At 39.4% G+C, this 22,897-nt stretch overlaps 1 protein-coding gene across 4 annotated transcripts in view; it reads left to right on the forward strand.

The window, feature by feature from the left end:
• LRGUK (leucine rich repeats and guanylate kinase domain containing) overlaps positions 1-17,629 on the forward strand; it is a 118,278-nt gene extending 100,649 nt beyond the window's left edge. For all 4 annotated transcript variants that reach the window (XM_067747060.1, XM_067747057.1, XM_067747058.1 and 1 more), the window contains 4 exons: positions 3,941-4,029; positions 5,874-5,993; positions 12,160-12,308; positions 17,363-17,629. In XM_067747060.1, coding sequence (XP_067603161.1) covers positions 3,941-4,029; positions 5,874-5,993; positions 12,160-12,308; positions 17,363-17,493 — 489 coding nt within the window. In that variant the 3' untranslated portion in view covers positions 17,494-17,629. The remainder of the gene's footprint in view (positions 1-3,940; positions 4,030-5,873; positions 5,994-12,159; positions 12,309-17,362) is intronic.
• Positions 17,630-22,897: the final 5,268 nt, after the last annotated feature.

Genomic DNA, 22,897 nt, shown 5'->3' on the forward strand with positions numbered 1-22,897 from the left:
GATAACACAGCTTAGAAGTGTCTATTTCGACTCCAAAAGAAAAATGCTTTCTTCTCCTCAGGGCATGGTGTTCAACACTATATCTATTAGCTGGAATAACACTATAAAGAGATACTTCTCTTATCTGCCACCTAGTTACCAAGTGGTACAGTTCATGTAGGATCAGCAGTCCAAGTGCCTTTTTCAAGATAATGAATTGGTTTCCTGTTATTCTCTGAAGGTGACCAACTAATTTTAAAATATCATTTGTAATCATGATTTTGATTTGTGCATATTGAAGGCTATCCACCCACTGCATTTTTTATCCTTATCGAAACTCAAATTATTCTATCTTTGACCAGCTAGAGCTTCTGCAGGTTGACACCTGTGTCCTTTTAACGTGACCCATTTTGCTGGTTGGTATGATGAGATATTCTGTGCTCTTTTGTTCATTACCTGTCTTAGACCTGGAATCAGTCTTTTGTCCAAGAAGTCTTGGTTTCTTCAAGTGGGAGATGGTTGTACAAGAAAACACATCATGGTTGCTAGGAATGCTCATTGCTCTTGGGGTGGCCATTGTTTCTAGGCCTATTCTGTGGATAGATAAAATATTTCATTAGTTCAAGTTAATATTTCCAATTTGGATTCAAGACTTCAGCATTTTTACTTAACTCCTTCTCTGTTACATATTTTTTCTTTTCTCCACGCTGAGAGTCCTGCTTCTCAGAGATAGAGGCGATGATAGAATTATAATATCTTACTAAATTTCTCGTTTGTTTTAACCACATGACACACAGAAGAGTCTCAGAATAACAATACTAAATACTACCAGCACCCATTATAAAAACTGAAAGCAGTTTATAAAAAAGTGTTTTTACAAATGTTCCTCCCGCCATTGTTTGTGATTATGTTATAGCTGTACTATCAGAGCGTGCCCTCATATCCTCTCTCCCTTTTAACTCTCATTTTGTCTTAGTTATCAAATACCTTCATACTTAATACTCATCATTAGACCTCAGGTCAGTGTCTCTCTAGTTGTTTTATTGCCTAAGCTTATTCTCTACTAGATACAGAAAGGGCTGTGGGAAAAATATTTCCTGCATTCTTGCCTGTTGATAACAGTCTGTTACACTTTACACTTGAATTGTAGTTTTTAGTATCTATCCTGTTTCTTGGTTTTGTTTTGTTTTGTTTTGTTTTACGGTACACGGGCCTCTCGCTGTTGTGGCCTCTCCCATCGCGGAGCACAGGCTCCGGACACGCAGGCTCAGCGGCCATGGCTTATGGGCCTAGTCGCTCTGCGGCATGTGGGATCTTCCTGGACCGGGGCACAAACCCGTGTCCCCTGCATCGGCAGGTGGACTCTCAACCACTTTGCCACCAGGGAAGCCCCTGTTTCTTTGTTTTGGCTTATTTTATCAAGATCTCCTATTGTTGATATGTTGGATCTTTTTTATCTATCTTAAATATTTGTCATTTTCTCTTGAATCTTTTTACCTCTTTCTTCATTTCTTTTTGAGGTTAAAGTTTTTCCTTCATTTTCTATTTCTCTTAAGTCATTATTTGTTGTGTTTATTCACTCCTGTATTTCTTCTAGTTTAGTTTTCATTTCCTAAGCGACTTTTTCCTGTATATTCTAATTCTTTCCTGATTTCCAGCACCTCATTTGTGAGTTTGCAGAAATTGTAATTTATTTGTTCCTTAATGTTTTGTGTCATTTTCTTAATGTCTTTTAGTTTATTTTTAAATAGATTATAGATTTTATCTGTTTCCCCTTCATTGTGTACAGAGATGTTATTCTCCTTTTCCTCTTATTTCTTATAACTTTGCATTGGATTTGACTGGAAATTTTCTCATTTTTATGTGAAATTCATTTTCTCAAACATTTAGAAGGAAGGTGGTTTTTTCAAATAGTATCAAGGTATATGGCAGTTTCCTTCCTGAGATTTCCTGGTTCTGTTCCACTCTCCCGCTTTGGTCTAGATTTCCTCTTTCCTATGTCTCTGTTTGCTCTTTCCCAATTAATTTTTATTCCACCCCCATGAGCTTTTTTTTAGTGTAAAACCCTGTCTTAGAAGGGAGCCCTAGTGGATTAGTTTCAAGAATTCACAGTTGATCCAGCTCCTGCAGAACTTACTGTGGACCCCTTATTCTTACCTACTATTAGAATGGAAACAACCCCTCCTATGTTTCATCCGTGGTTTCCAAATTGTCCTGCTGTGCTTCCTAGTGAATACTTCTTAGCTATCTTGGGGCTCTCCTGTTCTCAGGTCTTTTAGTCACCCTGTTTCTTTCTTTGGCTTCCTCTTACATAGACACTGATACCATGCAGGTGTTGTGGTTATTGTCACCTGTATTGGGGGCTTTGAGGGGAGCTTGTCACCTAGTTTTCTTGTAAATGTTTGATTTGTTTTCATTTTGCTATTTAGTTGCTATATCTGTTTTTACGTGGAAATTCTGGAAGGTCCAAAAACTGTGCTTCCACTACCACTGTCATCTTCCCAGCCATGATATAATTTAGATCAAGGATCAATATAGGAAAAAAATAAGGGTGGTACAAAGTAAAATCACAATAGAAAATGTATATACTAGTATAGAGTGATTGGGGGAAAAATAATAACAAATCAACAGAATAAGACAGCGGATTTAGTTGATATGTAGTACTTTTATAGTAATATGAGACAATTTAGATGTATTTATGGAGCTATTTAAAATAGTTTTTAAGTGTTAAAATGTAAGTAGAGTTTGTTTCTTCCTTTCTTATCCCATTATAAATCCCCTCCCTCCTACCCAGCAGACATTTTCTCCTCATTATGCTTACGCAGAACCACAGAGGTGATGGTCAGGGGAACAGTAAAGTGGTCTTGGCAATCAAATATCCACCTGAGAGACTGTGTTCAATGAGTCTGCATGTTAGCTCTCGTGTCATGTGTCTAAGGAACAATTTCACAAGCTTGACCTAGAATTTCTCAACGGCGTGTATAGTTATAAAACAGCATGTGCTATCTTTGGTTTTTTCCTCTTTTCAGTTGCCTTTTGACACCAGATTATAAACCTTTTGAATGCAGAGACTATGTTTTTTTTTTCTTTTCTTTTCTCTTTTTTTTTTTGGCTGCATCGGATCTTAGTTGCAGCATGCAGGATTTTTCGTTGCAGTGCACATGCTTCCCTCTAGTTGTGGCATGTGGGTTTTCTCTCTAGTTGTGGCGTGTAGGCTCCAGAGCATGTAGGCTCTGTAGTTGCGGCACGTGGGCTCTCTTGTTGAGGCGCACAGGCTCAGTAGTTGTGGTATGAGGGCTCTCTCTCTAGCCATGCCCCACGGGCTTAGTTGCCCTGCGGCATGTGGGATCTTAGTTACCTGGCCAGGGATCGAACCCACGTCCCCTGCATTGGAAGGCAGATTCTGTACCACTGGACCACCAGGGAAGTCCCAAGACTATGTTTTTTTGTATCTTTGTATCCCCATAATCAAATGCTCACCAAGTATTTAGTGATAGTGATGGGGTGTTGGTGAAACATAGGAGGAAGACCTCCCAATCTGTCCTATTTCAGGATCATACTTAACATCGTTGGATATATTCAATCAGTTAGTTACTAGGTGTGCTAAGATCTGGTAAAACTAAAAAGACAATAATAGTCTGTATCCTTGAGAGATAATCTCATTAAAAAGATAAAATATATATATAAACATGATATCTTAATAAAAAATTGCCTCATTATTATTTAGATGTCAGATAAAAGTTTACATATTAAATTGTAGTCTTCATAAAAATATTTCTATTTTATTTATAAAGTTTTCTTTCTTTCCACTGAACAAATATTGTTTTTTAGGCCTATGTTTTTTCCCTTTTTCTTTCCACACATTTGGCAGTCTCTAGCAAGAAGACAATGATTATAGCTATTTTAATCATCTGACATATTTTTAGCTTCAATATAATTTTAAATCATATTTCCTGCCTAGGAAAGAGAGTCTATGGCGAGACAGTATGAGGCAGCCCGGCAGGCCCTAATGGGAAAGACGCCTCCTCGTCACACATCCCTGTTGCAAAGGTAGTGATTTACCACATTTATTCACACCTGGGCATCTTTAAATGGATTTTTTAGTATCCAGATATACCAAAGGAATCTTAAATCATCAACACAAACAGGGACCTTTGTACTAAAATGGACCCAGTGGTTCAATAGTAAACCTAGTACTAGAAGTGGTATTTCCCTTTCATTTATATATATATTTAAAGGCACAATATACTCACAGCTACTAGAAACTGATGATTTTTTGCAGTCTTTGAAGACTGCAAAGAATGATGTTTCTGGTGGTGTTTGAATATAAGTATCAGCCTTCGGCAAGGCTTTGATGATGGAAGGTTAATTGTATCCTGTTGAATATCCTATACTTGTCCTTCATGAATCTCAAAAAATAGTAGTTAATGATTTGTGGGATCATTTGTTTAATGTCTCCTTTCCACATTAAACTGTAAATTCCATCAGGATGGGGACCATTGTATCTTTATTAAGCCATGAATTCTTATTCCTTAATATGCAATGTTTCACTTAGTCCCTGATGCATAGTAGAGGCTTCATGGATATTAGTGGCTGTAATAATTATTGTACTATTAATTATTACATGTGAAGAGGCACATTTAGACTTTAAGATTTACTCAAAGTGAATAACCACGATGTTTATGAGATGTTTGTGTTTTATTTTCTCATGAATGTTATAGGCTTCAGTATTCTGAATTCTCTTTTCTGTGTGACCTTTTGGAAAATTTGAGTAATAAAGTGAGATCCCTGTTTTCAGAAAGTCACTAAGAGCACTGACAAGACCTTAATTATAGTGTTTTAAAGAGCTTTTTAAAGTGCGGTGAGTTGGGGAAGCAGAATACAAAAGCCATTTAAAAATGTTTTTCAATTTCACTTCTCTTTATTGTCTGCAATATTAAGCGATCCGTTAAAAATCTTTAACCAATATAAATTAAGTTTTGTCTTTGTCTGCTATATAGCAAAAAAAGTGTGGTTAATTTTCTCCACATTGGCAAGCTATCTTTGGGTAGTCTGATTCAAAAGGCAGGCTGTGTGGAATATACAAAGTTCTACTTGGGGGTTGGGAGGGTGGTGGCCAGGAGATGGGCACTGTCCCCCAGAGCAGCTAAAGCTGGGGCCTGTGCGACTTCTCACCAGCAGAGTGGCCATGCCTATTGAAACACTGTGGACACTAAGCTGTTTTAAATCTGAGCTCCAAATGGGTTATACTAGGGCAGAAGGATGCTTTGAATTTTCATGCATTTATATGCAGTCGGGCTGCTTTGCACATAGCACCTCTATTTAGCAAGTCTAGAGTGAATAGCAGTAGGATTTATTCACTAAAAATAGTTAATGATTCTTTTCAAGTCACTCTGGGAAAACAGGCTAGTATAGATGAAAAATAGATATTTTATGCTAGAGTTCAGTTGAAAGTACAATATTAGAATTTTTATAAATATTTTCTGGTATTATTTCAAAACATTAGATTATAAACAAAACTGGAAAATATCTATTTCAGTTTTTATAGCAGTTGATATATTGCTGGACTTCACATAACAAATGAATGAGCGTTTACAATTGAATATGTACCAATCAGTAGGAAGAAAATCTGCCTATATTAATGTCTTAATTGATAAGGAATATTCAGAAAAATACAAATTTGGTTAATCCAGAAATTAGAATGTAATAATGCCAGTGTCTAAGGCAAGCTCTGACGTGAATGCTTGTGAGTGTATATATTACATTATTCCAAATAGGTTTTATTGGCGTATGCATTTACTTGGGACGTGTAAAGATCAGTATTTAGGTATTACATGTGTGTACGCTTGGTATTATTACAAAATTCTGTGGATTTTTTCAATTTCCAATTTCAGGGGTCTAGTACCAGCACCCGTCATCGACAGTCTACCTAGTTTTACAGCTTTAGAACTAAAGAAAAGTTTCGAGCTTTATGGAGGTTACTTTAAAACTCCCTTTGGACCTTCTGAAAAGAGGTGAGTTGAGTTTTATTGGATAGAATAAGTTATTTTCTGCTGGTTAGTTCAAATGATGGCACTCATCCTTAAACTTCAGGGAATTCCTAAAGCTGGGAAGCAGGGCCCCAACTCCCACTATGGAATTTGAATAGAATAGATTTTGGCCCTCTAGGGAGGGCACAGGCTTATAACCTAGGTTCACTGGAACCTAAGAAGCTTCTCTTTGGGACTTTGAAACTTGAGGGAGTGCCACACTGATGCAGGGGCAGTTAGAGATCATTCAAGTCACCAGTGGTGGAAGAATCAAGAATCCATTGTGGAGCGCAAGCAATGGTGTCTACCAGTCTCTTCCTGTATTGCAACTTGGCTGTGTTCTTGGCACCTAGCTTACCTTTGCTCTTGCCAGGTTTAAAAACCGGGTTCTCTAGTTTTCCGTTAAATCTATAAACTACCAAATAGCTTTTCAATAACTCCCTTTTTGATATTTAAACCCCTTATAGACCAGATCAGACCCTTCACCACTGATTTTAGTGCTTGGCTTTTGTGGGTATTCTATTACATTCCTTTTCTACTTCCGCTGTTTCTGCCACTACCATTGACTATGTCTCTATAGGTCTTGAATCCACACTTCCCAAGCAAAGATCTGGCTGGTTGAGTCAATCACTATCTACTACGGGTGCCACTCTTGAGTAGAATCTCTAGCCAGAGCCCTCACAGGTAACAGGCTGGTCTATAGATTTGTTGCCCTTAGGTCAAGCAACCATCCTTTATCCAATCATCTGTGGCCGGAGCAGTGACAGAGAATCAAGTAAAGAACTCTTTAGAAGGGGTCCGTGGGTTTGGTCTCTCTGAATGCATGGCAACAAAGTAGACAAGAGTGACTGGAAGCAAGCACACTAAAACATTAGCAGTGGGTCTTCCTCTAGATTTATCAGTTATTTTCATTTTCTTCTTTATCTTTTTTCCTGTAACTTCTAAATCGTCTGTACAGGATATATATGGTTTATTTTTATATCCTAAAAAAATTATTAAAAATCCATGAGAATTTGATGAAATATTCAGTAAATGGGAAAAATAGGTCCTAAAGATACAATTAAGTTTCTTATATCACTTTATATGTTAAAACAAATTTTAGATAAATTATAAAGAGTTAAATACAAATCAATGCTTATAATATAAATGGTGTGTTAAATATCAGGTGCACATGTATATCCAGCATAATACAGGTTTAAAAATATTCATGTGTATGTATAGAAAAAAAACACTAAAAAGATATATACCGAAATAGTATCAGTTATTATCTTCTAGTGGTGGGATTGTGGCCAATTTTTATTTCCTTTGTTCTTCCCGATATTTTCAACAATGAGCATTTTATAATATTTGAAGTATTAATATAACTTTAAAATATTAATATGTCATTTAAAAAGTCTGCCACAGCAAAGAGATGTTTTATGAGGGTGATGTGTCATAATGAGAGTGTCAATTTAAAAAAGGAGTAATGCTTTCCTTTGTTTCTGAGTTTTATTATTGTAATACTTTGGGTTTCCTTTCATAAATTTGATGATGAAAAACAACAGGCCCCACTAAATGGCCACCCAAGTCTGCACATCTCACAGGATACTAGAGACTCTAGATTATAGTTAGTTAACAAATTACAATGACATTGTTGAAACTGTAGATCTCTGAGGATTTATTCACACTCTGGATTTTTTAGTACAGTTAGGTAGCCTGATAGGAGTACAGTGAGAGAAAGAATATCTTAGTTTAGGCTGTTATAACAAATTACTGTAGGCTGAGTGGCTTAACCAGCAGACAGTTCTTTCTCACACTTCTGGAGGCTGAGAAGTCTGAGATCGGGGGCCAGCGTGGCCGGGTTCTGACGAGGGTCCTCTTCCTGGTTTGCAGATGACTGGCTTCTTGCTGTGTCCCCACATGGTGGAAAACAGAGAGAGGAAGCAAGCTGTCTTTCGCTTTTTCTTATAAGGGCACTAATCTCATTCATGATGGCTTCACCTCCTGACCTAATTACCTCTCAAAGGTCTCACCTCCTTACACCATCATATTGGGGGTTAGGATTCCAATATATAAATTTGGGCAGGGTGGGGTAGGGACACAAACATTCAGTCCATAGCAGAATTTAAAAAAATAAAATAAAATAAAATGCCTACTAGGCTGCAGTGGGCTTATTTATCATCTGTTCCCACAGTGAAAAGGGTGGGTCAGACGTTCACTCAAGTCTGACCCTTTCCTCGTGGTAACACATGTGCCTTTCAACCCAGCCACTTTTTTTTTTTTTTTTTCCCAGCCACTTTTTGACTCCTGACTTTCAAAGCATTTTCATTTACTCTTAATACTTCCTTTGATACAAAAGAAAAGTAATCGTTTGAAAGGCAGAACTTGCTCTGTGATCCCTTTTTTGGTGTGTGTTTTAAATGAAGAGGTATTCTTTTCCAAAAATAAGAGACCAAAACATATGTGTTTTGGGTTGAATTGTGTACATAATTCAACTCCCCGCAAATGTACATATTGGAGTCCTAATCCCAGTACCTCAGTGTGTGACCTTATTTGGAAGTAGGGTCATTACAGATGCATTTAGTTAAGATGAGGGCAGACTTGGGAAGGGTGAACCTTTAATCCAATATAATTGGTGTCCATATACAAAGGAGAAATTTGGACATACACACACACACAGAGCAAGGGAGCTTGGGTGATGCAGAAGCCAAGGATGGTCAAAGATTGCCAGCAAAACATGAGAAGCTAGTAGAGAGACCTGGAACAGACTCTCCTGCACAGCCTCAGAAGGAACCAACCCTGCTGACATTGATCTTGGGCTTTTAGACTCCAGAATTGTGAGACAGTGACTTTCAACCATTCAATCCTCGGTACTCTGTTACGGCAACCCTAGCAGGCAAATAAAATATATATTAAAAACCCAGTGAAGGGCTTCCTTGGTGGCGCAGTGGTTGAGAGTCCGCCTGCCGATGCAGGGGACGCGGGTTCATGCCCCGGTCCGGGAAGATCCCACATGCCGCGGAGCGGCTGGGCCCGTGAGCCATGGCCGCTGAGCCTGCGCGTCCAGAACCTGTGCTCCGCAGCGGGAGAGGCCACAACAGTGAGAGGCCCGTGTACCGAAAAAAATCCAGTGAAATTTTTGGTGCCATTTTCTTTCTAAGTTCCCTTCAACATACTCTATTTATATCACTTTAGAGATTTGGCCATAAAATCTATGGATTATTGGGGTTTTTTACTAAAAAAAGAAGAACATCTTTATGCTTCTATAGTTTGGAATAAAAGATGTAACCCATAAAACCTAAATACATCTACGTCTGTGTTCAGGGGGAAAAGACTCAGTCTGGTCATACTTCTAGAGAGAAGACCCCAAGCATGGGTTAATCACGGCCCTTTTCCACTGCAGGGGTAGAGGAAAGAGTTGTTCAGTGACTGGAAAATCCAGATGTTGGCAGTACTGGTCTCAGTTTATATACTTCTCTAGGAAGCGCTTCTTGGACAAGCTCACTTACCTTACATGGAAGCAAGAAATTGGGAAACAAAGTCTTCGAGGAGCATGGGTGTTCTACCTGAAGGGGGCTAGCATTCTGTGAGGGGGTCCAAAAGCTGTTGTCTAGTAACAGGAAGACAGACCCAAGAACTCTGTCCAACCCAGTAAGAGGTACCCCCGCCTTCAAGCAAGCCATTAGACTTCTCTAGTTGATAACCAGTAGTCAAAACTTCTGAGCAGAACCCCTAGGCACAGGGAGATTGCCCCATCCCGGAGTATCCCTGCCTGGGAATGTTGATGCCATCTGGCCCTGGCTGTAGTTGACAGGAAGCTTAGGTCCAGCGAGCAGCCCATGTCCATGCTCAGCAATATGGAAGCTTTCCAGGAGCACTGGTTCTGGATTCAAGCCGTGAACTACCGCCCAAGAGCTGCAGCCTCTGCTTGCCATTCAGACACATTGGACGTGTCCCCTTAGTATGCCTACACCACCCACTGTATTTCATCCTGGGTCAAGGACAGGCCCAGAGAGCTAATGGTACTGTGTTTCCAGTGATAGAGCTCCTGGGAACACCTCATTGAGACTTGCTTCTACCCTTTACATCTCTGGTAGTCATAACATCATCCTGGTAAGATGTGGACACCCTCACTTAAATGACAGGCTTTATCTTGAATAGACCCAATTTGGATCAGCCTTTGCTACTGCTGTGTATGAACTGAAGTTAAATGTGGAATGTGAACAAGTGGAGGTCAACTTGAACTTGATCCTAGACTCGTACTTCTTTGCTGAGATGGGAATCATTACGTTGGAAATACAGAGAAGAAAGCATAATCATAGCCACCAACTAGGCTTTGCAGTAAACAATTATCTATTGATTTTCAACATTTTAAATCAACCTTTAGCTAAATTATGAAAAGACATAACTATGAATACAAAACTTAATACAGGGCTTCCCTGGTGGTGCAGTGGTTGAGAGTCTGCCTGTCAATGCAGGGGACATGGGTTCGAGCCCTGGTCTGGGAAGATCCCACATGCAGCGGAGCAACTAGGCCCGTGAGCCACAACTACTGATCCTGCGCGTCTGGAGCCTGTGCTCCGCAACAAGAGAGGCCACGACAGTGAAAGGCCCGCGCACCGCGATGAAGAGTGGCCCCCGCTTGCCGCAACTAGAGAAAGCCCTCGCACAGAAACGAAGACCCAACACAGCCAAAAATAAATAAATAATTAATTATTTTTTTAAAAAAAACTTAATACAATCAATTTTGACAGTAAAAATTTCCAATGACAGAGCTTAGGAGGTGGAGATGGCAAGTGAGTATATATCATCTGCTGTTGATGGAACAAGAAATGGGGATTGTTAAATATGATACATGAAGATGTAGATCTGACCGATGGAGGAACTGAAAATAGTGATCGAACTGTGTGTGGGGAGAAAAATGGGGGGGGTTATTAAGTTAGCTAAATCCTTTTTGATCATAGCAGAAATCTGTATCAAAGATATGTTTAAAACTGGCAAGTCAATAAAAATCAGTGACATTTAGAAATAAAATGTTTATTGTCAGAATATCGAAGAACATTTAAGAATGGTTGGCTCTCAGGAGAATGAAATTGGGGTCACCGTTACTTTCTATTTTAAGCCCTTCTATATGACTTAATTCTAACTATATGTATTTAGTAGGCTGATTAAAGTGTTAATGAAATGTTTTTAAAGAAATGAGTAAAATCGCAGAAGAAAAGATGAATATATTTTGATTATATAAACATTTTAAGTTGCTCTAGGTCCAAAACAAATTAAAAAGGAAAACAGGAAGCTATATAAAATATATATTAATAACATATAATATACTATATATGATATATAGTATATGTAACATCTAACATAATATATTGAATATAATATTCATATATGTTTTATGTTATATATTTAATTTATAATATATAATTCAATATATAATATATAACATATATATTCACATAAATTGATATGGAAAACATTTAGATCCTCAAAAGAGAAATGAAGAAAAGAGGTAAATAGTTCACAAAAGCTAATTAATAAATACAAGAAATAATGTTTAATCTTGCCATGAACCATGCTCAGCTGTTCACAGTGCTCGCTCTGCAGGATGAGCTCTGCCGCAGTGGAGTTGCTTCCCCCAGAGGAAGCCAGGAAGCAGGTGGAGCCCAAAGGAGAGCAGCCAACTGGTAGGAAGCCCACTGGCCCAGACACAGAGACTTCAGGCACCCAGGTCACACCCCAACCTTGTCCTAAAAAGGGGGACAAAAAACTAGCCTTAGGTATGCCCAATGTGTGGTCCAGATCAGGCCCCCTAACACGCTTTCATTTTTCTCTGTCCAAGGACTGCCCTATATAAATTGCACTTGATTCTGAAGTCCTAGGAATTAGGATCCATGCCTGACCCATCTTGTTGTATAGACGCCAGCACCTCTCAGGATGCCTTGCTCTTAGAAGATATTCAGTGATGTTTTGTATAATGGATGAGAAGTCTATGCTAATATATACAGTACTTAACATATCAGCTGCTAATAGGTCTTGGTACCTATGTATCATTGAAAACTTTAGCTCAACAGAGATATGTTTGCAAACTACTGAATGATTTGACAAAGATAACCCAATGATCATATGGCCATTAATGGTATTTCATCTCAAAGATATATTCATTTTTCAGTGGCATGGATTCCAGTGATTCCATGAAATACTCTGCATTATTTGAATCTTGTCCATGGTCAAAAGACTTGCCTTTTCGGCCTCCGGAAGACAGAATTTATTCACACCCAGAATCAACAATAGGTGATATTGAGGATCAGGCCCTAAAAGGTATGAGTCATTTACATATTGTTCTCATATAAATATTAATATTATAATTATATCTATTTCCCACTGTCTTTCTGTTTCTGATTTTTTAAAATTAAATGTGTGTTTAAAGTTGAGAATCTCTCCTTTGAGGCAGGCTGGGTTATTTATCCCCCATTGTAATAGATGAGAAACAAAGTTAAAAAAGATCAGAAATGTGCCCAGGGTTGCTTAGCTACTTAGAGTGGACTGCTGCTCTGCCCATCTGGCCACACGGCCTGCAGGGGTGTTCTGGGATGAGGGGCACGTGCTCTCGAAAGGAGGTTTTAGCAACTTGGGCTACATTCAGTGAAGGTGAAGAAACGCAGGGAAGTTTTCATATCACTGACCAGTCTCCTGCCCTGGGGGTCTGGCAGAATCCTGGCGGTTTGGGGTTTGAAGGATCAGGCCAGCCCCTCCTCTTCACCTCCTTTTTACACCTTGCTCCCCAACAGACTTGCGAATGCATGTCTCCTGGCACAGACAGCATGGCCATCGCATTTTTGTCTCTGGCAATGTTCATAAACAACATTGAGTAAAGACCTTAAACAGTGTGGGGAGGCTGAAGGGCTAGAGGTGAAAATGGAAAAGGGAGAGAGTAACCCATTATGGGGCTCTGTGAGCAACTGATAGAGGAATGAATAAATTGGGCGGAATTCTCTAGGACCTGGAGGCTAAGAGAAGCCAATATTAGTAGCCTGCGGGGGGTGGGGTGGTCTGCCTGAGACCAGAAGAAGACTTGAGAATCCCCTGCTTCCTCAGGTGACCATGGGAGCCAGAAAGAGTACAGACGTGTTAGGTCACCAGGGACAATAGGACACAGTAGGTGGCATCTCCAGAAGGAAGGTCCCGAATCAGGCACCTTCTGACCTTTTCAGAGGTGGACGCCCTGTTCAGGGGTAGCTGTATTCAGGACAGCTGACCGAGATAGGGTATTTTCCAGCATTTTACTCATAAGGGAGGACAGAAGCAGTAAATTAGGATCTGTTGGCCTGAAATAAACAGACTGCCAGGTATCTCTCCAGCCAAGGTGGGTTTATTAGTGATCACTTCGGGGTCTACAACCACAGTGAGCCACATGCAAGGCCGCACAGGGCAAAGGAAGGAGAAGGCTTCTTATAGAGGGAAAGGGAATTGGGAGAGCTTTAGTAAACCAAGAGTCTATGGCTTTTCATTGACTGAGTCCTTGCCAGGAAAGAAGAGGAGACGTCTTCCTTTGGGGCTCTGCTATGGTCGCAGGGCGTGAGAGGCTCCCCCTTCTGGTCTCCCAGCTCCACTTCATGGAGGTTTCTGTTATTAATTTTTTACAAGTCCCAAGACTCAAGTTCCAGGATATAATCCCAAATTCTCAAGTAGACATACTATGTCATCTCACAGGATGTGTGAAGTGTTCTGGGCACTCTTTTAAAGGCTGTGAGCTGCCACTTCAGAGCCTGAGGGAACCCAGGAGCCCTGGGACAGACATGTCCTTAAAGCTCATCATGGTTCTGGCTTCCCACAGGTCGTGTTCCCAGACCTTTCCCATCTCATTTTCTCTCCTCTTCCTGTATCCTTCCTTATAAATGGGATACTTAAGAGTTGAAAACTACATTCCAAACATAGTCTGGCCAGAGCAAAGGGGGGCTGTTACCCGTGGGGCAGGGCTGTGGAAAGAACATTGCATTAGGAATCAGAAGACCTGGGTTTTGGTTCCATTTCTACTATTGTCTGGCTGTACAGTGTTGGGCAAATCAATTAATGTCTGAGCCTTAGGAATAATAATATCCATCCCACAATAATATAGTAATATCCTATATTACTGTAATATATATATATTATAATGTAGTACATAATATAATAATACAGGACCAGCAAGGTGGGGTATGGTGTAAGTAAGAAGTAAAGTGCTGGATATCTGCTAGGTATTATGATTGTAAATTTTTATACACATAAAAGATTGTGGTTGTTTTCTGCTGGGATGGTTTCTGGAGATTTATTTCATGTGAATGGGCCAGGTTTTCCTGTTTCTTTATGTGCATTGTGATCCCGTGTTGAAGATTGGGCATTTGAAAAAGCAGCTACCTCTCCCAGGACGTGGACTGGCTCCGTGCAGGGGACGCCCTTCGCTGACTGGTGGGGCATGTTCTGAGCCCAGGGTCAGTCCAGTGTGAAGGCTCAGGGTCCTTTCAGTCCCTTTCTGGGCGTGCCCTTTCCCTGACCTCTGTGTGTGCTTTTCCCCAGTTCCCCAGTATACACAGATGCTTTTAAATGAATGTATTAATTGCCCTAAGCATCTTTCTCCTGCTTTTTCTTGGGGCCTTAGCTGTTCTGTGGTGTTCCTTAAGTAAGAATCTCTTGTCCCAGGCGTCTTTAGGTCTGTGCCTCCTCAGGGTTTTTCAGGAGCCCGGCCCGCTGCTTCCTATAGCTTCCTCTAGCCTGAGATCCCAGCTGTGCCACTTCTAGCCATCTGGGCTATGAGTTAGGTGACACAGAGGCCAATCAGGCTGCCGCTAGATGGGCTCTCAGGAGGGAACTGGGAGCCAGGCCCCTCTTCCCCCAAACTGTACTTCAGCCCCTTGGGAGGGGGAGGGGCAAAGGTGAGTAAAAACATGAGATTTCTTACCCTTGCTAATGTGGTTTTTTGATGGTTGGGCGTTCACTTGGTTGCTGTAGATCACTGACTGATTTCCAGAGCTCCTATTAAGTTACTTCAGCTAGTCTCTAGTTTTTTGTTTTTTGGGTTTTTTTGCAGTACGTGGGCCTCTCACTGCTGTGGCCTCTCCCGTTGCGGAGCACAGGCTCCGGACGCGCAGGCTCAGCGGCCATGGCTCACGGGCCCAGCTGCTCCGCGGCATGTGGGATCTTCCCAGACCGGGGTACGAACCCGTGTCCCCAGCATCGGCAGGCAGACTCTCAACCACTGCACCACCAGGGATGCCCTCTAGTTTTTCTTTTAATGTTTCCCTGGGAGAACAGGGGCCTGGAGCTTCCTAACCTGCCATCTTGCCAACATCTTTCTGTGGTGATTTTCTCAGAAATCACATCATACTACTAGCTCTCGGTCAGTTAAACCCACATTTTTTTTTTTCATACGAACTGCCAAACCAAGTTTATATCATCCAGTATATGTGCTGTTGATTTTTTTTTTTTTACATAAATGCAACTTTTATCTTCAGCTTTTTATCCTTTTGGTTTCAGCCCCACATTCCAACTTGATTAGATCATTTGGGGTCTTGATTCATCTTCCATATTTACTACTTTATAAATTTTTATTCAGCCAGCAAACATGCCACCTATGCCTTTGTCATTGTTGCTGTCAACATTGGGACCCAGGACTTGGCTAAGAGAAACATCCTGTGACAAGTCTTTGGACACTGACTTCCAGGGAGAGTCTACCTGCTTTGTGACGCTTACTCACATCTCTCTAGTGCATTCACACAAGAAACTGCGATGCGTGCCTTGCATTATATCAGTCGTATTTTCTAACTCAGGGGTCAGCAAGCTTTCTGTAAAGAACCAGACAGTAAATGCTTTTGGCTTTGTGGACAACATAGACTTTTTTGCAACCACTCAACCCTACCATTGCAGTGTGAGAACAGCCATAGGCAATATGTAAATGAATGGGCATGGGCTGGTTTCCATTCAACTTTATTTACTAAAATGGGCTGCAGACCAGATTTGTCCTATGTGCTATAGGTTGTTGACCCCTGCATAAGTAATAGGGAAATTAAGTTAATTTGAAATAATTTTTCTTTGCAAATCCCTTCCAACACTTATCACTCACTACAGTTCTTTCTGAATGCACAAACCATTTCTTTAATAAACTGGAATTTGCTGAGGTTTAAAGTCAGGTGTGCCGGTTTGTAGATCTTTATTTCCATTTTTTTAAATGGCAATATTATTTGCCTCCAGTACTTTTCTCATTGCAATGAATTCTCAAAGACCAGACACTCTAAAATCACTTCTGTCAGTTATTTCAGCACCCTGGGAGGTAGCTTACCTGGGTGTGGACAAGGGAACTGATGTAGAAGGGAGCCCTGTTCTATTGTCTTCTTTCTTCTTCGGGGCCTTTATTTGCTTAAGATATTTTTGTTACCCTTTCCAGCTTAAAAAAATATCTCCATGATGAAAAAAAAGTAGAAAATAAGGAGGAACCTTTTCTTTTTTCTTTTTTTTGGCTGCACCGCATGTGGGGATCTTAGTTCCCCAACCAGGGTTCGAACCCACGCCCCCTGCAGTTGGAAGCGTGGAGTCGTAACCACTGGACCACCAGGGAAGTCCCTTTTATCGTTTTTTGTCCTCTGTTAACAGGATCTCATCTTCTCAAGGAGTATGCCATTCTTGCTCTAAATATACCTTAAAAAGGTCCATTTTGCCTTTAACGTTTTGGATTGCATTGGTTTGTTTAATAAGCTGCGTCTTCCCGATCTTACAGGTCACTCCATTTTGCTCACTTCCTGTAGAATCCTCTGCCTCACTCTCTCAATCCCTCCTACACTGATTTCTCCCCACTGAGAATTCGGCTTCCTCTGTGGACACTATGCTTCCACCTTCAGTCTCATCTTCCAAACTCCTCTTGCTTCCATAGTCCCCAGAGGAACCTAGCTCTGTGGTTCATCCTTGGTGTCTTCCTCCTTGGTTAACAAGCCAGGCTTAAAGGGCACTAGATGAGTTTTCTCTAGGAAGGACTTCAGAGTGTGTGTTTGTGTCTGTGCTAAGTCTACTCACGTGTGATTGAAAAGGAATATTGTGCAGGGCATTATGACAGAGGGTATGAATGAGCAGGGTAGAAGAGTAGCATAGGAATTGCTTGCTGTAGCAACCTTCTGGTCATTGGGCAAGTCTACCCAGCCCAAGGTTTGTCCAACCACGCACATGATATATTCTCGACCTCATCCCTTATTTTTCTTATTTGGGTGTCATTTATTTCTTACAGTTTGTTATGAATGAATTCTGAAAGTTATTCTGGTTCTTACATCATGCAATGTTTACTTTCTTTGTTTAGTGTACCAAGGGGTTAACTATACATACCGTATCTTTTTTTTCTTAATGTTTTACAGCACTACATAAACAGGTATTTCCATGTGGAAAAGGGTCTCTCCAACACAGAAGACACACGATCTCAAGCATCAGTCGCCCAGGTTCCAACACCAAACCCACCCTCCCTCCGATCCCTCAGGGCCGCAAGTAGACCCGTACCTGACATTTGATCTTAACATGGAAAACTTGCTCTGATCATGTCCAGTCCCTTTGTCTCCCCTGGCCATGGATCCTGGCTATTCCTCACTCAACCAACTACCTACAAAAGAATGTTCTATATGCCTTAATTCTCTCAGTTTCTTTTGTGATTCTCTGAATAGTGTCTATCTTTTTTAAAATGTAAGTTATTCTTAGCTTTTATAAATGGAATTTCAGTTTTTCCCACAGCTATGAATGAATTTTCTAGCTGTTTCCTGCTCTGAAATATCAGATGGCAAAATCTCCCAAGATCTCTGCCTTGCTACATGCATAGTGATTGTGGGATAAAGACAATGAAGATTGTGCTCTTAAAATTTCAGTGCGTCCATTTATAGCATTAGTGTATACTTTACAGGATTGAAATATTTTGTTCTTCTCATTATGAAAAAATTATGGAGTTCCATTTAACTTCTGACCAACATGATACCTCAAATTCCTTTAGCAATATGAAGAAATAAATCAGGTATTTCTTTTATTTCACCCTTTTTTGACTCTGATTATGAAAGGTTTATAAGCAATTTTCATTGTCTTTGTGGTTTCACTTCCTGCCATCTGCAGAAGAAAAATTGAGCAGTTATAGGCGAGGCTGGTATTCGGCTGATTTGTGTGAACGAGACTATGCTGGTTGTTAAAACACTGAAATGCACCCGTTTGGATGGGTAAATGGTCTTTCCTCTGAATCCTCTGTGCATGGTGATTCATGGGAACAAGAGCCTTCCCATAGTACGGCACTAATTGTTAAATATTTTAAATATCAAAATCCTCTAATGCTTTCCTTTTTAAAAAATATCAAAACTTCCTTTGATAATCCCCTTTCCCGTAACTCATATTTGGATGTAACACCATTTGCTGTTGGCTCCTATCTTCCACCTAGCCCTGTTCTCAACAGGAGCTGGTTAAAGTTCTTTTCCTGGGGTGGGTAGGAGAGGCTGGGAGGGGGAACGTGGAGGAGAGTACAAGGCTGAGCCGGAGAAGGGAGGCAATGCTCTCTGGAAAAGTAGGGGTGCAGAGAGTGGGTCGCTGTGCCCCAAGGATTCACCAGCATCATCTGATCTTTTTAAAAGTTATTATAAAATATTTTAGACACAAGGGAAGATATAAAAATAACAGTTTCAATTTCAAACAATATGGAAGAGATGCTTTTAAAAAACAGTTTATCCTACTAAGCACAGCTAAAAGCATAGAAATTATATATAAAACAAAGGTAAGATTGAGAGTTAGAAGGAAGAAGGCAGACCACCTGAGGACCCTGGGACCTGAGTAATGACATAATGGTAATTTCCCTGGGTCTCCTTTTGCCTTAGTTATCCTAAACTGGGTGCTGGAGAAGCTAAAACCCCAAAACACTAATGATACAGACAACAAAATTTCCAACAAAGAGCCTGCTCCTTCTAGCTAAAAGACTAGGAAAGGAGCAGACTAGCAACACAGAAACCTTTTAGACAAGGACTGCTTTACTCCAGCTAAATACTGTGAGTAAAATTCTGGCCCCATCCTTTTTCTCACCCTTGTTAGCAAAGGCTTCCACACTTTTCTAGCTGTAACAATGTTCCCCTTCTCTTCCCTGATGTGATAGTATCAGGGAAATTTTTGTGGAGAGCCAGGATGTTTACCACCACCCAGTGTTAATAAGAACCCCCTCTCAGAGTATCATTGAAGGCTACTTAGGGACCTAGACTGCCATTCCTCACCTGGTAGTAATGACGCACCTTTTCCCCTTCCCATCAGGTGGTGTCAGAGGTCTTGTGGAGGTCCAGCACCTTCACCACTGACCTGTCTCCTTGCAGTGTCAATGGAGGCCATGTGAGGACCTAAACTTCCACACCCACTCAGCATTAATACAGCATCATTCCCACTTTTCCCATCCTAAGTGTCAAGAGAGGCCAAGTGGAGAACTTAGACTTCTACCTCCACCTGGCAGTAATGACTCAGTGCTCTCTCCCCAACTGGCATGGTGTCAGAGAAGGTCAACTAAACAGAAGGTTTAAATAAGATCCAGAGTCTCATATTATCCAAAATGTCTAAGGTATAATAATTAAAAAATACTTATCAAGAATAAGGAAAACCTTAACTTAAATGAGAAAAGTCAATCAACATATGCCAATACAGAGGAGAAACAGATCTTGGAATTATCTGACAAGGATTTTAAAGCAGCTGTGATGAAGATGTTTCAACAAGCAATTATGCACATGACTGAAACAACTGAAAAAGAGACACAATCTTAGCAAAGAAATAGTCTTGAAAAGAAATAGAAGATATAAAGAAGAAACAAATGGAACTTTTAGAACTGAAATTGAAATAACTGAAATTTTAAAACTTACTGGATGGACTCAACAGTAAAATGGAGAGGTCAGAAGAAAAAAATCAGTGAACTCAAAGACAGAGCAATTTTAGTTACCTAATCTGAACAACAGAGAGACAATAGACTGAAAAATAAAATGAGCTCCAAGGACATGTAGGACTATATGAAAAGATCTAATGCTTATGTCATTAGAGATCCAGAAGAACAAAAAAGAGTATGGGGCTAAAAAATTATTACTGAAAATTGCCCCAATTTTGCAAAAGCCAAAACCCTACAAATTCAAGAAGATGATGAATCCCAGACAGGAAAAACCCAAATAAATCTGCCACAAGACACATAATCAAACTTTGTCAAAAAGACAAAGAAAAATATCTCAAAGCAGCAAGAGAGAAACAATATCTTAATTATAAGGAAAAAACAAATCAAGTGATAGCATATTTCTCATCAGAAACTATAGTACTGCCAGAAACCACAGAAATGGAACAACATTTTCTAGTCCTAAGAGAAAAAAACCTGTCAATCTGGAATTCTCTATTCAGTAAAAATGTCCTTCAGGAATGAAGGAGGAAATCAAGACATTCTCAGGTGAAGGAAAACTAAGAGAATATATTGACAGCAGACCTAGCCTAAAAGAATGGCCAAAAAAAAAAAAATTCTTGAAACAGAATGAAAATGATAAAAGAAGGTAATTTGAAACATAAAGAAAAAAGAACAGTGGAAATAGTGAAAATATGGATAAATACAATAGAAGTTCCTCCTCATCTTGAGTTCTCTAAATTATGTTTGATGGTTGAGCAAAAATTATAACATTGATGTGGTTCTCAATATATGTAGAAGGTATATATAATTTAAGGCAATTATAAACAGGAGTAAAGGGACTTAAAAGGAGGTAAGCTTTCTACATTTCACTCAAACGGTTAAAATGTCAACACCGAGAGACAGTGATAAGTCATATATGAACAATATAATACCTAGGATACCACTAAAAAAGCTACTTTGTGAGATACACTCAAGAGCACTATAGATAAATAAAAATGGAATTTTAAAAATGTTCAAGTGACACGTAGGAAGTCAGGAAATAGAAAACAGAGAACCAAAAAACTAAACAAAATACCAAAAGCAGCCTTAAGCTCTACCATACCAACAGTTACATTAGAGTAAATGGTCTAGATACACCAATTAAAAGGCAGAGGTTGGCAGAGGGGATTAAAAAAACATGACCAAGTTATATCATGTCTACAAGAAATTCACTTGAAACTTAACAACATAGGTTGAAAATAAAAGAATGGAAAAGTGTTTGCATGTATCATGCAACCATTATCAGAAGAAAGGAAGAGTGGTAATATTTGTATCAGATAAAGTAGGCTTCAGAGAAAAAAAATTACAAGATATAGAGATACATTATATAAGGATAAAAGGGTCAGTCCACCAAGAAAACATAACGTGATTAACTATGTATGCGCTAAAGAACAGAACTACAAAACGTGAAGCAAAAACTGACAGAACCGAAAGGAGAAACAGTTGTATATTTCAACATCTCTTTCTCAACAGTTGATAGAACAATTAGACAAAACCTCCAAGAGTATATAATAATTCAACAACATCATCAACCAGTAGGATTTAATTGACATTTATAGAACGTTCCAGTCCAGTGACAGCCCAATAAACGTTCTTTTCAAGAGTGTTTCATGAATGTTCTCATGGAACATTTGCCAAGACAGACCATACCCTGGACCATGAAAGAAACCTAACAAATTTAAAAGAATTCAAATCATACAAAGTATGTTCTCTGACCACAATGGAATCAAACTAGAAATTAATAACAGATAATAGAAAAGTCTCCAAACATCTGGAAATGAAACAACACAGTCTTAAATAATCTTTGGGCCTAGGAGAATTAAAGAGAGATCTATGGTCTCAAGGGAATTTAAAAATACACGAAACTATATGGTAGTTCTATTTATTACTCAGCTATAAAAAGAAACAAATTGAGTTATTTGTAGTGAGGTGGATGGACCTAGAGTCTGTCATACAGAGTGAAGTAAGTCAGAAAGAGAAAAACAAATACCATATGCTAACACATATATATGGAATCTAAAAAACAAAAAAAAAGGTCATTAAAAACCTAGGGGCAGGATGGGAATAAAGATGCAGACCTATTAGAAAATGGATTTGAGGACACAAGGAGGGGGAAGGGTAAGCTGGGACAAAGTGAGAGAGTGTCATGGACATATACACTACCAAATGTAAAATAGCTAGTGGGAAGCAGCTGCATAGCACAGGGAGATCAGCTGGTTGCTTTGTGACTACCTAGAGGGGTGGGGTAGGGAGGGTGGGAGGGAGGCTCAAGAGGGAGGGGATATGGGGATATATGTATGCATATAGCTGATTCACTTTGTTATAAAGCAGAAACTAACACACCATTGTAAAGCAATTATACTCCAATAAAGATGTTAAAAAAAAAAAAGAAACTGAAGAGGAGGATTCTTAAATCAATAAGCTCCTACCTCAAGAACCTGGGAAATAAAAATAAACCCAAAATAAGCAGAAAGAAACAACACAGAGCAAAAATCATTGAAAATGAAAACAAAGTAATAGAGAAAAAGCAGTAAAACAAAAAGCTAGTTCTTTCTTAGAAAAGATCAATAAAATTGACAACCTCTCTCTGGTTAAACTGACAGAAAAAAGAGAAGACACAAATTACCAATATTATAAGTGAAATGGGATGAAACTTCAGATTCTGCAGGCATCAAAAGGATAATAGGGAATACAAACAATTCTACACACACAAATTTGACAACTTAGATGGAATGGACCAATTCCTCAAAAACAAACTACCACAACTCACACAGTATGAGATAGATCATTTGAGTAACCCTATAAATATTGATGTATTATAGGAATTGAATAATTAAATTGAATTAAAGTATTCATAATTATGAAAAAGAAATCTCCAGGCCCAGATGCTTTCACTGGAGAATTTTACCAAATGTTTACAAAAGAATTCATACCAATTCTACATAATCTCTTTTAGAAAATGAAAAAGGAAGGAACA

This window comes from Pseudorca crassidens, chromosome 8 (assembly GCF_039906515.1).
Source record: "Pseudorca crassidens isolate mPseCra1 chromosome 8, mPseCra1.hap1, whole genome shotgun sequence".
Lineage (NCBI taxonomy): Eukaryota > Metazoa > Chordata > Mammalia > Artiodactyla > Delphinidae > Pseudorca > Pseudorca crassidens.